Consider the following 13,778-nt stretch of genomic DNA (forward strand, 5'->3'; position numbering starts at 1 on the left):
CATACTATCATCGAATTGGCTGTTGCCATTGGAAACAAACTGCCAACAGCAGCATGCAACGGAAGAGCATGGTAAACTGTTTGTGTATTTTAGCCCCTGTCATTCCTTACACAGTGGTCTATCTTCCAAACTTCAGTTCAATAAATAACTGAGCATTTTGTTCTGGGAGCAAATCATACCTAAAGGATGGAACCTATTGGCCATCTCCGGATAGATGAAACTCCCATCAACCAATCCAATTAGAAGTACATGACTTCCTTTGGGAAGCATAGTGTCCAGTGCACTCAGCACTTTCATTACATTCTTCCGGTACTCTTCTGGAGTTGTCATATTGGATATAGTGTCCGCATGACTGAAAATCAAATTACGGCAAAATTAAAACAGTTTTCCAGTCCATATAACAATGAAACTTTGAATCATCAACTTACTTGTTACAGACATCATTTCCAAACAAACTGTATATAACAAGTGCTGGTTTGTCCCTGTTCTTGTTACGAGCAATGCTTTTCACACGCTTTACAGCATCAAAGCTGGAATCTCCATTACGACAAATATTTTGATAATCCCTGTGGTTACACAGATTGCGATCTCTTAGCCTCAGATAGATGGAATCTGTCCGACCCTGAAATAATTCATTACTTAATTAGTAGAGACTCTGAGACAAGATATACAAAGAAAATATACAGCATGGAGTCAGTGAAGGAAACCATGATACAAATTTCAGCTGATAATCAAAACTGAACAGTTTTCACAAAATGTTTTGGATGTAGGGCAGTTTCACATATTGAAATATCTGTACACTGTTATCCAAAATGCGGACAGTGTCTCTCCCCTTAAGCACTTTCTATCCCTTTACTCATTCAACGTCAGACACAAAGCTTTCCCTGTCAGAATGTACAACTTGATTCTTACCCATAATTGGACCCGTTATTTACATCTAGCATAGAATAGGCCAACAATTCTTTTCAAAGCACAACCCTTACATTAACTAGAGAAGACATACAAATTAAAGTTCGCCGAGCATAGGCAAACATCAGAGCACAAGAATCAAGGTGGTAAGGGAAAAGGAAGGAAGATAGGGTTTAATGTCCAGTCGATGATGAGATCTTTACAAATATGTAACAAATTCATAATGGCGAAGGAAATTTGATGTGACCTTTCCAAGCAATCATCCCACCATTTGTTTGGTTGGATTAAAGATGAAGGGGGGGGGGGGGGGGGGACCAAACTACGAGGCCATCAGTCCCTTGTTCCGAATAAAACAATTCCACAAGTGTGAGAATAAAACAAACGAGACTGCCAACACAAATCGGAATGAAAGGAAAACTCACAAGAACAATGAAGGGCAAAAAACTTGTAAATGGACAAAAGAGGGACAAGAAAACCACAGAAACACAAGAAATGGGATGAAGAGCGTTAAACAACAAAGCAGATGACCATGGCTGGCTGACCATGAGAATAAAGAGGAGAAACCAGCCACTCTGCAACACATTAAAACCTCCACCCTAAAAGCACTAGGGTGGGGGATACAGTGGGACAAAGGACATGCTCTAAAACTTAGATCAAATGATAAAACCCACCCTCACAAATAAAATGTAAAACTAAATCAGCCAATGAGGCATTGTCAGATAAAATTAGTGGCAACGAGTCCTGTAACCCAAGATTCTGTCACTGAGCAGTCAAAGCGGGACAGTGTACCACAAGATGGTCACTGTCAACCAGGCACCGCACCAACACGGAGGTGGGTCTTCAAGGCACAGGAGATAACTCTGAGTCACCCAAGCATGGTCAATGTGTAGCCGGCAGAGGACAACTGATTCCCTGCGAGAGGCCTGCATGCAATACTTCCACACATCTGTAGTATCCTTAATAACACGCAGTTTGTTATGCGTACTGTTATGCCATTCCATCTCCCAAAGCCTAAAAACCCCGAGGCACAAGTCAGAACGCAGGTCAGGTTCAGACATGACCATCTCCAGAAGCAGTTTCCGCGTAGCCTGTTTGGCCAGCCTGTCGGCAAGTTCATTGCCTGGGATTCCGACGTGACCTGGGGTCCAGACACACACTACTGAATGACTGGACCATTCCATCACATAGATAAACTCCTGGATGGTCGCTACCAAAGGATGACAAGGGTAGCACTGGTCGATAGCTTGTAGGCTGCTCAAGGAGTCAGTACACAGCAGAAATGACTCACATGGGCATGAGCGAATATGCTCAAGAGCACAAAATATGGCCGCCAGCCCTGCAGTGAAAACACTGCAGCCATTGGGTAAGAAGTGCTGTTCTATATGTCCTCCGTGAATACAGGCAAAGCACATGTGACCATCGGCCATCGAGCAGTCAATGTAAACCACTTCATGGCCCCGGTACATGTCAAGAATCGAGAGGAAGTGACAGCAGAGAGTCGCAGGGCTAACTGAGCCCTTAGGGCCACGTGAAAGGTGTAGGCGAAGCCGTGACCTAGGTGTACACCATGGAGGTGTACGTGAGTGGAGGGGAGGACTCCAGTTCAGACAGAAGGGATTGCATGCAAACAGCAATGTTAGCCCTGACCTGGGCTGTCGATGCGGGAGACAGGCTGCGCGGGTGGGAAAAGGAGACAGTAATTCGGATGTGCAGGAGAACTATGAACATTTACTATGTAACTGGTGAGCAGTTGTGCACGCCTCACCTACAATGGAGGGACTCTGGCCTCCACCAGGATACTGGCAAGGCAGGATTGAACAAGGGCTCTGTACAGCTGCAGAGCGTTGAGTGATCTGCACCCCAGTTGGTGTTGTTCAGGCAGCGGAGGGCATTGAAGTGCTGCCAGCATTTCAGCTTAATCTGACGAAGTCAATAGGGCATCAAAAATCAGTCCTAAGAATTGATATGCCTCCACTACAGTGAGTGGATTGTCAGTAAGATAAAGTTCTCATTCCGGATGAACGGTATGAAGCTGACAGAAGTTCATGACACAAGACTTCGCAGCTGAAAACTGGAAGCCGTGAGCTAGAGCCCATGACTCCGCCTTGTGAATGGCTCCCTGTAGACGCCGCTCAGCAACACCAGTACCAGAGGAACAGTAAGAAATGCAGAAGCCATCCGCATACAGAGAAGGCATGACGGATGGTCCTACAGCTGCCACTAGACCGTTAATGGCCATTAAAAGAGAGAGATACTCAATATAGAGCCCTGTGGGACTCCATTCTCCTCTATATGGATGGAATTATGGGAGGCACCAACTTGGACATGGAAACTATGAAGCTACAAGAAGTTTTGGATAAAATACAGGATTGGGCCTCAGATCCCCACTCGTATAATGTGCCAAGGATATGATGTCGCCAGGTCGTGTCATACGCTTTTCGTAAATCAAAAAAGATGGCAACAAGGTGTTGGCGTATGAAAAAGGCTGTCTGGATGGCAAACTCAAGTGACAAAAGATTATCAGTGGCAGAGCGACCCTAGCGGAAGCCGCCCTGGCATGAAGCCAGTAGGCCAAGTGACTCCAGGACCCAACCCAACTGCCGACACACCATACGTTCCAGCAGCTTACAAAGAACATTGGAGAGGCTGAAGAGCTGATAGCTATCCACATCAAGTGGGTTTTTACCGGTTTTAAAAAAGCACCAGTATGATGGTGCTCTCCCATCATTGCGACTGAAAGACGCTATCACACCAGATCTGCTTGAAGATGACGAGGAGATGTCGCTTGTAGTCATATGAGAGATGTTTAACCACCCGACCATGGATCCAATATGGCCCAGGAGCTGTGTTGGGGCAATGTGCAAGGGCACTGAGGAGCTCCCACTCTGTAAATGCGGCGTTATAGGGTTCACTGTGGCATGTAGCGAACGAGAGGACTTCCCTTTCCATCTGCCATTTGAGGGTGCGAAAGGCTGGGGGGTAGTTCTCCGATGCATAGGCTCGAGCATAGTGCTCAGCAATTGCATTTGCATCGGTAGACAACATGCCATTGGGGTTAATGCCAAGGACACCTGTTGGAGTCTGGTACCCAAAAAGACATCTGATCTTCGTCCAGACTTGGGAAAGTAACGTATGGCATCCAATGGTCGAGACGTATCTCTCCCAACACTCCTGCTTTCGTTGTTTGATAAGATCACGAATGTGGGCACAAAGCCGTTTAAAGGCTATGAGGTGCTCCAGAGAAGGGTGCCGCTTATACCACTGTAGAGCTCGCCAATGCTCCTTAATTGCTTCAGCGACTTCCGGCGACCAGCACGCGACTGCCTTTCACCATGGACACCCTAATGAGTGAGGGATCACATTTTCTGCCACACTTGCTCAACCATCACATCGATGTTACCGTGTGGGGGCGATTCAATGGTGACAGAAGAAGTGAAAGTTCCCCAGTCCGCATTGTTTAAAGCCCATCTGGGCAGGTGCCTGTGTGCCCGACACTGGGGCAGTGACAGGAAGATGAGGAAGTGGTCACTATCCCACAGGTCGTCATGAGCACTCCAGTGGATAGAGGGGAGAAGGCCAGGACTGCAAAACGAGAGATCAATGGCCGAATATGTGCCATGTGCCACCCGTATTTAAGAGGCAGAGGTTGAGTTGTGACAGCAAATTTTCGACATCTCTGCCTCAGCCAGTAAGCATAGTAACATCCCTTACAGCGTGCAGAGCACGGTTCCGCATTGCCGAGAACCAGTTTTCCTGGAGGGCAATGCAGAAAGCAAGTGTAAAGGTTAACAGTTGCTGTGGCGCAGCCAGGCGGTAGAAAAAACTACTTCAATTCCACTGGAGGATGACATGATGGTGAGGCTGGGAAGGCATGGAATATTCAATGAGGCAGTTTATGCCTCAGGGTCACCTGCTGCCACCGATTTATTTCCTGAGCAGTCTGTATCCATGGTGGCTGAGGGTCTGGTGAGATCTAGGTCCTCAGCAAACGCCAGAATCTCCACCTTATTCTCAGAAGCAAACTTTCTAGGTATCGGTAGTGTGGGTGCCACCGCAAGTCCCTTGGTCTTGGGGGGTCTTCTTTTTGGATTTCTCTTGCTGCTCCTTGGGTTTCTCTGGATGGGAGAGCTTGACTGATTCAGTCTGCAGGACTGAGGTGATAGTGAAGCCCTACGACCAGCTACTTTTGGGCACTTCATCCACTGGCAGCAGTCATCTTTCCCACTAGTGGAAACCTGGGAAGGGAGTGACCCAAGGGTCACTAGCAAGAGGTGCCAAGAAGACTTACACTTCTCCGGCTGAGAAGTCGGGACTGGTGTCCCCGATTGGGGGGGCGGGGGCAGTGCTTCCGAGGTAGGTGGTGTGGGAGCAACTGGGAGGGAAGTGCCCTCCACCATCAAGGGGCAGGTGTCTGGCTACGAGAGTCCACCGGAATTCGCAGAACGGATGGGGCTACAACTGTTCTCATCATGGCAGCGTAAGAGATGGTCATAGCCACAGGATGAAGACGCTCAAATTTCCAGTTAGCCTCAGTGTAGGTCAGTCAGTCCAGGGTCTTGTATGCCACGATTTTCCTTTCGCGCTGTAAAATCCTGCAGTCTGGTGAGCAGCGGGAATGATGCTCTCTGCAGATGACACAGATGGGAGGCGGGGCATATGGAGTATTGGGATGTGACAGACGTCCACAATCTCGACATGTGACGCTGGAAGTACAGCGGCAAGACGTATGGCCAAACTTCTAGCACTTAAAGCACCACATAGGAGGGAGGGATAAATGGCTTTACATCACGGTGGTAGACCATCACCTTGGCCTTCTCGTGAAATGTGACACTCTTGAAGGCCAAGATGAAGGCACCAGTGGCAACCTGATTATCCCTCAGACCCTGATGGACGCGCCGGACAAAATGAATGCCTCATCACTAAGTTGGCATGCTGCTCGTCGTCAGACTGCAGAAGAAGGTCCCTGTGGAATATAATATCCTGGACCATATTTAAGCGCTTATGGGGCGTGATGGTTACGGAAACATCCCCCAGCTTGTCACAAGTGAGTAATGTCCGTGACTGGACAGAAGATGCTGTCTTTATCAAGACTAACCAACACCGCATTTCGGACAAGCCCTCCACCTATCCAAACCTGTTCTCTAAATGGTCTACAAAAGACTGTGGCTTCATCGTACGTACTGATTCACAATAGATCTGAGTTTTCCATGGATTTTATTTGGCTTATCCTAGTATTGCCATTTTAGACAGGGCTGTTTTTGTGTCTTGTTCTACCTGTTTTTCATATTAAGATAACTTTACTTTCACTTCAAAACATTTTAAGCAACCAAACTAAAATTTGTGCACCTATTCTGAAGTAAAAAATATTCTATTTTCTGTTTCTTTTACTTAATTGTTGGTTCTGACTTGTGTCTTCAAAAGCTTTGCTGAATAACTCTTAACTGCTGCATCTACTTCAGTATGCCTTTACTGAAGCTAAACTCACTCTATGGTTTTCACAATGTCCTAAAACATGCACCCCTTCTTCACAAGCTTTCCTCTCAGTGTGTTTTACAGAATTTGAAATCATGAACTATCTCATTAAACAAATATTTGGTTTCCTGTTTAATGTACATAATTATAAGAGACAGTCATAGGGAAAAAGTAAATAAACTGTTTATTAATTCAAAAGTAATGATCATAACTGTTAATACATTTATCTCACTGTGAAACAAAATGGTCACTGCCTTCCTGGAGAAATAATGTGATTGCTTAGGGAACAACAAATTACTCTAGTGTACACCTCTTCATCCCAGCAAATAGACAGCCACAAATGTCTAGTTTCGGGGCTCCAAAAAATGTAGAAATTGCATGAGGAATGATCAGGACTGAGTAGAAGATATGTAAGGGCTTCCCAGTGAAATTTCTGCAGCATAGTTGAAATATTCTTGGTAACACATGACCCTACAACAGAATGATGTCTTCTGTCAACATTCCTGGGTTTTTGGACTTGACAGAAAGCTTTAATTTGTGTAGAATGCCCATGGTTGATTGTGCGTTACTTGTAGTGGTGTGTCCTAGAAAGTCAATGAGCAGCAGTCTCTTGCATTTTGTGATACAGATGATCGTGACTTTCCGGAGGCTGGCATGTCTATAGTTTCGACAACACTGCAGAAGTTTCACTGGGAATGCCTTACACATTCTCCAAGGAGTTCCAATCTCTCCCCATGCAATTTCCACATTTTTGGAACCATGAAGAGTGACATTCATATCCATTGATATGCTTTGGATGAAGAGGTGCATGTTTGGGTACAATCATGGCTCCATATGCAACCACAAAAATTTGTCCATGAAGAGAATGGCTGTCTTGTCTCACTGTAGGATAAATGCATTAACAGTTATGGTGATTACTTTTGAAGTAATAAATATTGCACTTATCTTTTTCCATCTACTTTGTTTGCATTTGACTATACCTTATACTTCATCCATATATAATGGCAATTTTTTTCTTTGACAGCAACAAGATGCCCAAACACTTTTATCAGTATTCATAAGCTATGTTCGGTGGGCATACAAGGAATTCCAGAAACTACTGAAGTACGGTCTCAAGTTGTTATCATCATTCTCTTATGAAGCAATTTAGTTTCCCTATAGTGTAATGCAGAATTATTTTAAAGGTGAAGGCAGTAACACCAAGAGAGAAGGAGCTACACTGCACTGCAGAAGTTTTGCTGGGATGCCATTACATATCCTCCATACATTTCTGATATCTCTCTCTTCCCCTCTCATCGCAAATGACAAGGAAAAAAAAAATACAAATCAGATTACACAACTGTGATAGCAAAACCAACTCTTCTATATGGGAGTGAATGACAGACTCTTCACTAAAATGAAAGTCAAAGTAAAGAGAGCAAAGAGAGATTTTTCTCTTATGAAGTGAGAAGTGGAAATATAAGAAACAATGGCATATGGAAGAAATGGCACATGTGTAAACATAACGATCTAAATGGCATCATCATGGTGTCAGGATGCCAAAGAAATAGGTTACCGCATCAAGTGCTCCAACATCAAAGCTAAGAAAGGAGAGGTTTTGAAAGATAAGTAATACCTTGATGGATTGAACAGTGTTGTATTTCCAGAATACGAGCATCGTAAATAGTATTACTGTATGGTGGTGAGTAATGCTCTAGCTTCATTGGATAATGATGGAAAGAAAACTGGACTTTGCCTCATCAGATAAATCATTTAGGCAACCCACAGAGCAGCTCAACCTAAATGATCAGATGGGATATGAAACTCCACTTTTCTTGATGTCAGATCAATGTCCCAAACATACTGTTCCCTATTCACTTCATTTTGTAAATGAAAACCACTATACACAGCTGTGTTCTGCTTTGTAAAGATTATTAGCTGTACCACAAGACTTCTTTTAATGATAAGCTGCAATGATAGAAACATTTACTGATTAAACAGTTACATTTAATGGTTTCTGTGGTTTATTTAAAAACTGTTACTAATGTTAAAGTAAACTACAAAGTGTATTTATATGGTTTCTATTTATTAAATGAAAATGAAATGCATGCACAGAACTCTCATTTTGCACACATAAAAAAAAACAAGAACTAAAGGATATTAGGAACTACCTAAATTCAGGATGAAAAAATTAAAACTCCTTTTCGAAGCTCTATAAACATACCTTTATAAGAAGTGGTTCTGTAGTGTTTGTAAACCCTGTGGCATATCCTAAATGTGGCCAGTCTAGCTCATCTAGAAGATGTTCTGTGTAATTATGAAGAACATACTGAAATGAAAGGAAAAAAACAGCAAATTTATTAAATGCTTGAATGTGAGTTGTAAATCTATTCAAAACAAAGGAAAATAAAAGGCAATAATTTGAGCAACAGTTTGAAATGAGTACTCAATTCATTTTACTTACATTTGAGATCAACAGTGGATTCATCCAAGCTTCTGGGAAATGGAAGTGTGCTGAAACTGAGTCTCCAATTATAATCAATCCTCTTGAACCTGTCTCTTTACAAAATTCATCCTCATACGGTTTTCCACTCTTCTGATCTATGCCCCAGATGCCATTGCAGTTATAGTCTGCTACTGTGTCTCCATTTTCTGGTTCACGGCCAGGGTATGCTAACGGGTTCCAGTCTTCACAGTCTCTGCCCCTCCAATGGTAGCCTCTAGCTGTCTGTAATAACCAGCTGTTTCTAACTTACATTACAACAAATAACTCTGTTTTAACTTTTAACAATAATAATCAACTTTTGAAAATGTAATGTAATTGGATAGACAAAAAGTCTACTGCCAGGATTAGGCATTGCAGTACGCTGTCAAACAGCTTCGAAATACAGGGGATGGACTGTCACAAATTTTATTTAACCTGGTTTTGGACAAAGTAGTGAGACAGTGGTGACAACTAAATAGTAACATGAAGATCAAACATGTGCAAATAGGATAGAAGGTCAAACATAATGCAACATTGACTGCCTGGCATTCACAGATGACATGCCACTCTTACATGAGACAGAAGAAGAGGTAAAGACAGCACTAAAAAGTCTAGCCGAAACAGCAGGAAAGATCAGACTGAAGATTACATATAAAAAGACCAAGACATTGAACACTGAGTCTGGCTGAAAGATAGATGGCCAAGAGGTTGAGAAAGTCAACAGTTCTCGTTATTTGGGGGAGAAGATAACTGGTGGCATACAGAGCAACAGTAGTGCAGTAGACAGGGCACAGCTTTTGCAGAAGCTTCGGTATGGGGTGAAACCAACACATGGCAAGAAAAAACTATCATGAAATGCCAGACTGCGACATGACACAGCAACTGTAAGAAATGCAGCCCTGTATGCATCAGAAACGAGCACACCCAGCAAGAGAGCTTGTATATAGTTGGAGGAGGAGGAGCAGAACATTTTGAGAGACATATGGGGCACCAGAAAACATGGGGATATCTGGATACACAGAACATGACAGGAACTGTATGAAAATATTGAACCCATATCGAACTAGATACGAAGAGGAGATTAAGATTTGTTGGGCACATCATGAGGATTTACGAGGAGAGGTTGACTAAGAAGGTATGGAATGCACCATGTCATACGGGAAACAACTGGGCAAAGGAGGTCAGAGATGACTGAAAGGAAAGAATCAGCAGGCAGTAGTACAGTACAGAGAAGTACAAAGGGTCGGTGGATGGTCACAGATGGCCGCACACCAAAATCAAAGTTGTCTTAACAGAAGAAGAAGACAGAAACAGAGTAAGTGAGAGAATGGAGAGGTATTGGGAAGAAAGAAGACATGAAAAAGAAGCCACATGTGATCCTGAAGGGTCCTAACGAAGCAGAAGAAGAAAATGTCTACTCACCAAGTGGCGGCAGCAGAACACACATATTGAAAACTGCATTTTTGGAGTCGGTGGGACCTCTCCTGGGAGAATGGAGGAAGGGAAGGAAGAGTTGTGAACGAAAAGAACTGATGAGGTTTAGAAAATGGGGAGAGTTCAGAAAAGTCACCCAGAAGGTGCAAGACTGCTCCAATCCATTCAACCACCCAGCACTTGCTATTCCAGTCCTATCACAGGCTTATCTTACCCCATCAAAGGCTAGGCCACCTGCAAAAGCACCCATGTTGCATACCAGCTGTGCTGCAACCATTTTAACCTACAAATTTTATATTGGTGTGACTACCAACCAGCTGTCCACCAGGATGAATGGCCACTACGAAACTGTGGCCAAGAGCAATGTTGATCACCCTATGGCACAACATGCAGCTGAACATAACAGGCTTGATTTTAATGGCTGCTTCACAACTCTGGCCATCTGGATCCTCCCCTTCAATATCAGCTTTTCTAAACTGTGCAGATGGGAGTTATTCTTACAACAAATTCTCCCTCTCAAAATTATCCCAGCCACAACCTACTGCAGTTTATGCCCCTTCTGTTCTATCACCTCTTCCCTTTCCTTTACCCTCCCCCCCCCCTCCTACTGTATGCTGCCCTCTGCCAATGCATCCACCTGTCCTTTCCTCTCCCTGCTCCTCTCATTTTCCATTCATTTCCCCGCCCTCCCCCCCCCCCCCCCCCCCCCACGCTTTGCCTCGCAGTCCCATCAGGCTGCCATCTAGTCCCTGCTTGCCCTGTCAGACAGTGTTCTTCTCTCACTCCACCCACAGCCTGTTATCCATCCCCCCCCCCCCCCACCTTGGTCCGGATTGCTTTACAAATGACAACTGCATTCTGGTTACAGCTGCTAGTCATAGCAGTCATGTATACATGAGGGGGGTGTGTGTGGGGGGTGTGTGTGGGGGGGCGTGCTGAGAAGGCTTTGGCCAAAAACTATAATGTGTACCAGTCAACAGGTCATCCTTATGGTAAGTAGGAATCAATCCTCTTCCTAATATTGATGATATTCCAACACAGAGTGTACTTAATCAGTTCTACTAGCTTCACTACATGATATAGTTAAGAATAATTATAAAATTGCATACTGAGCTCCAGAGCACTCCCATGCAATGCTTGAGACAGTTACATTCTGTTAGAAGTTTGACCAGTGTAAGCAGCTTGTAACTGTCTCCAAGATATTAAGGAGCCTTAATCCATAGAGAAAAATTCACAATATCCATAAAGAAAACAATTTTAACTGTTTCTGTGATCCAATTTAATGACAGAAACATAAATGTAATGCTGGCAAATATTTCTGCATTAGACACAATGGCTATTACCTGGCATAAACCATTCTTGACAAGAATTTGTAAATAGAGACCAAAATAGAAACACACCAAACAGCTAAAATATTTATACTTCATACACAAAAGGAAAGGAGGGGCAGTCTGTCATATTATATTTTCATCAATTATGCTTATGAATAAAGTAACAAAACACACATGTTGCAGTTATTTTTTGGTTGCATGTGCTGCTATTTTGCTCAGTTCATAATATGTTATGTCTTCTGTTATTCTTATATTGTGATGTGAATCCAAATATTTTATGGAAATTGACAATGACCACACAAGCCTTCTTTGTGTCGGGTATGAATCAGTACTCTACATAGCCCCTGTTAATTTAGGTGCTGCTGTATAATATATGGAATCTTCGTAAAATAAAAGGATTTAAATTAATATTCCAGTCGGGATATGTAAGTTCCCTCACTTAAAAAAACCTGAATACATGAAAAATTACCTGAAGGGTATTTGTTACCATACCATACACTAGGCTTAAACTGGATCATATAATTAATCTGCAAATTAGTGCACTGTGGCATGCTGGAACAAAGCAGTCTAACAGACTATCATAGCAAAACTTCCCTGGTGGGAAAATTCATACTTACATTGACTATACTGAAGCGGTCACCATCTAGATCAATAGCAGGCTCTGTTTTCATCCATGTTTTATTGAACATATCACATATCTGTTTTATTCCAGGAATATGACATAAAGCAATTCCTAATCTCTCTAAATGATGCTGATATTCTTTCCCCCTTCCGTTTTGTGCTGTTACTTTCTGGAATAATTGTACAAAATTATCATCATCATTATCATTGTTCGCTGACATTTTGCTGTGTAGTAGTGTCGTTGAGAGATCAAAATTCCTATAACGTAACAAATATTCAAGCAATTACACAGACTAAGCCATTTCTTTTATTTTGGGAGGGCAACGCTGCACAATACTGATGAAACACCTACCTTTATTTGATGCACTGTATTCCTAAAATTCGACAATGGCCTTGGGAACAAATGACAAAAACCAGTATTTTCTTCAGTGTAGCACACATCAATACCATAGCAAAAGACATCTGGTGTAAAATATTTGGAAACTTCCCTGAAAGCAAAATAAGAAAAGTATGGACTGAAGGCAGTAGTCTTCCCAAATGACAAAACAATCTAAATATTTCTGACAACTGTACCTCTGTCTATGGGCTGCCTTACCTATTTACTAAGAGTGGCCACACAAGTTTAACAATGTCCCTACAGTAATCGTTTCCCGGCGAAGGCAACATATCACAAACTCGTAACGAACCAGCTAAGAGGCTTTCATTGTGGATTTCTGCTAACTGGTCTGCGAGACCAAATACAATGGTACAAGCTGCAACCGAAAACGAGATTATGCGTAGCAGAACAAACAAGACAGCCAATATGACAAGTGATTTAAGGAATAGTAATGGATTTTTGTTTTGCGATTGTAGTGCTTCACATACTTACCAGCACAAGACAAACCTCCATTAACACCTCTAGCTTCGCAACCACTCACTAGGAGTATAAGAAATGCAGCAGCGCAAAAAGACATTATGAAGCAGACTAGTTAGATGATATCAGGGAAAATCTGGTTGGCTGCCAATCACTTCAAGATAATTATGTTATCGTCATAAATCTCTGAGAGCCATAACGAAAACTTCGTAAAAGAGAACATCACAACACACAAAGCCAAATGTCTACCACCCTATGCACAACATTATGGGGTGACCGTCATACATTTCTTTTTAAATCCGTCCTTTTAATCGTGTATTGGTCGATAGCACAGAACACCAAGATATGTCGATAAAAGGAATATCGATCTTTTATACCAATTGTACTGTTGGTCGAGAGTGCTAGGGTTCGATAACGAGCCTATCGACCTATCATTTCATCAGGTCAGGAGCTTCGACCATAGATGGTCGAAGGTCAGGAGAGAAGGTAAGATCGATCGTAGGATCTTTCTCCCGTACCTGTAACAGCACTTTCGGATTGTTACAGACAGAGATTAGTGAATGCAACATAGAAACAGGGAGCTACGACATGCGACTCTAAAAAATCTTGGAGAAAGAAGAGTATAAAAAGTAAATACACAAACCCACCGTATCTCACTTCGCTGTTCTGGGTGAACATTGTACAACATTAAATA

At 42.9% G+C, this 13,778-nt stretch overlaps 1 protein-coding gene across 1 annotated transcript in view; it reads right to left on the bottom strand.

Annotated features, from left to right (window-relative positions):
- Window positions 1-13,412, bottom strand: part of LOC124620380 (acyloxyacyl hydrolase-like) — a 77,755-nt gene extending 64,343 nt beyond the window's left edge. Inside the window, exons 1-8 of the mRNA XM_047147055.1 lie at window positions 13,100-13,412; window positions 12,827-12,983; window positions 12,584-12,719; window positions 12,228-12,401; window positions 8,825-9,088; window positions 8,585-8,689; window positions 429-622; window positions 180-352 (exon numbers count right to left, since the gene is read on the bottom strand). Coding sequence (XP_047003011.1) covers window positions 180-352; window positions 429-622; window positions 8,585-8,689; window positions 8,825-9,088; window positions 12,228-12,401; window positions 12,584-12,719; window positions 12,827-12,983; window positions 13,100-13,184 — 1,288 coding nt within the window. The 5' untranslated portion in view covers window positions 13,185-13,412. The remainder of the gene's footprint in view (window positions 1-179; window positions 353-428; window positions 623-8,584; window positions 8,690-8,824; window positions 9,089-12,227; window positions 12,402-12,583; window positions 12,720-12,826; window positions 12,984-13,099) is intronic.
- Between the last annotated feature and the right edge of the window lie 366 nt (window positions 13,413-13,778).

This window comes from Schistocerca americana, chromosome 6 (assembly GCF_021461395.2).
Source record: "Schistocerca americana isolate TAMUIC-IGC-003095 chromosome 6, iqSchAmer2.1, whole genome shotgun sequence".
Lineage (NCBI taxonomy): Eukaryota > Metazoa > Arthropoda > Insecta > Orthoptera > Acrididae > Schistocerca > Schistocerca americana.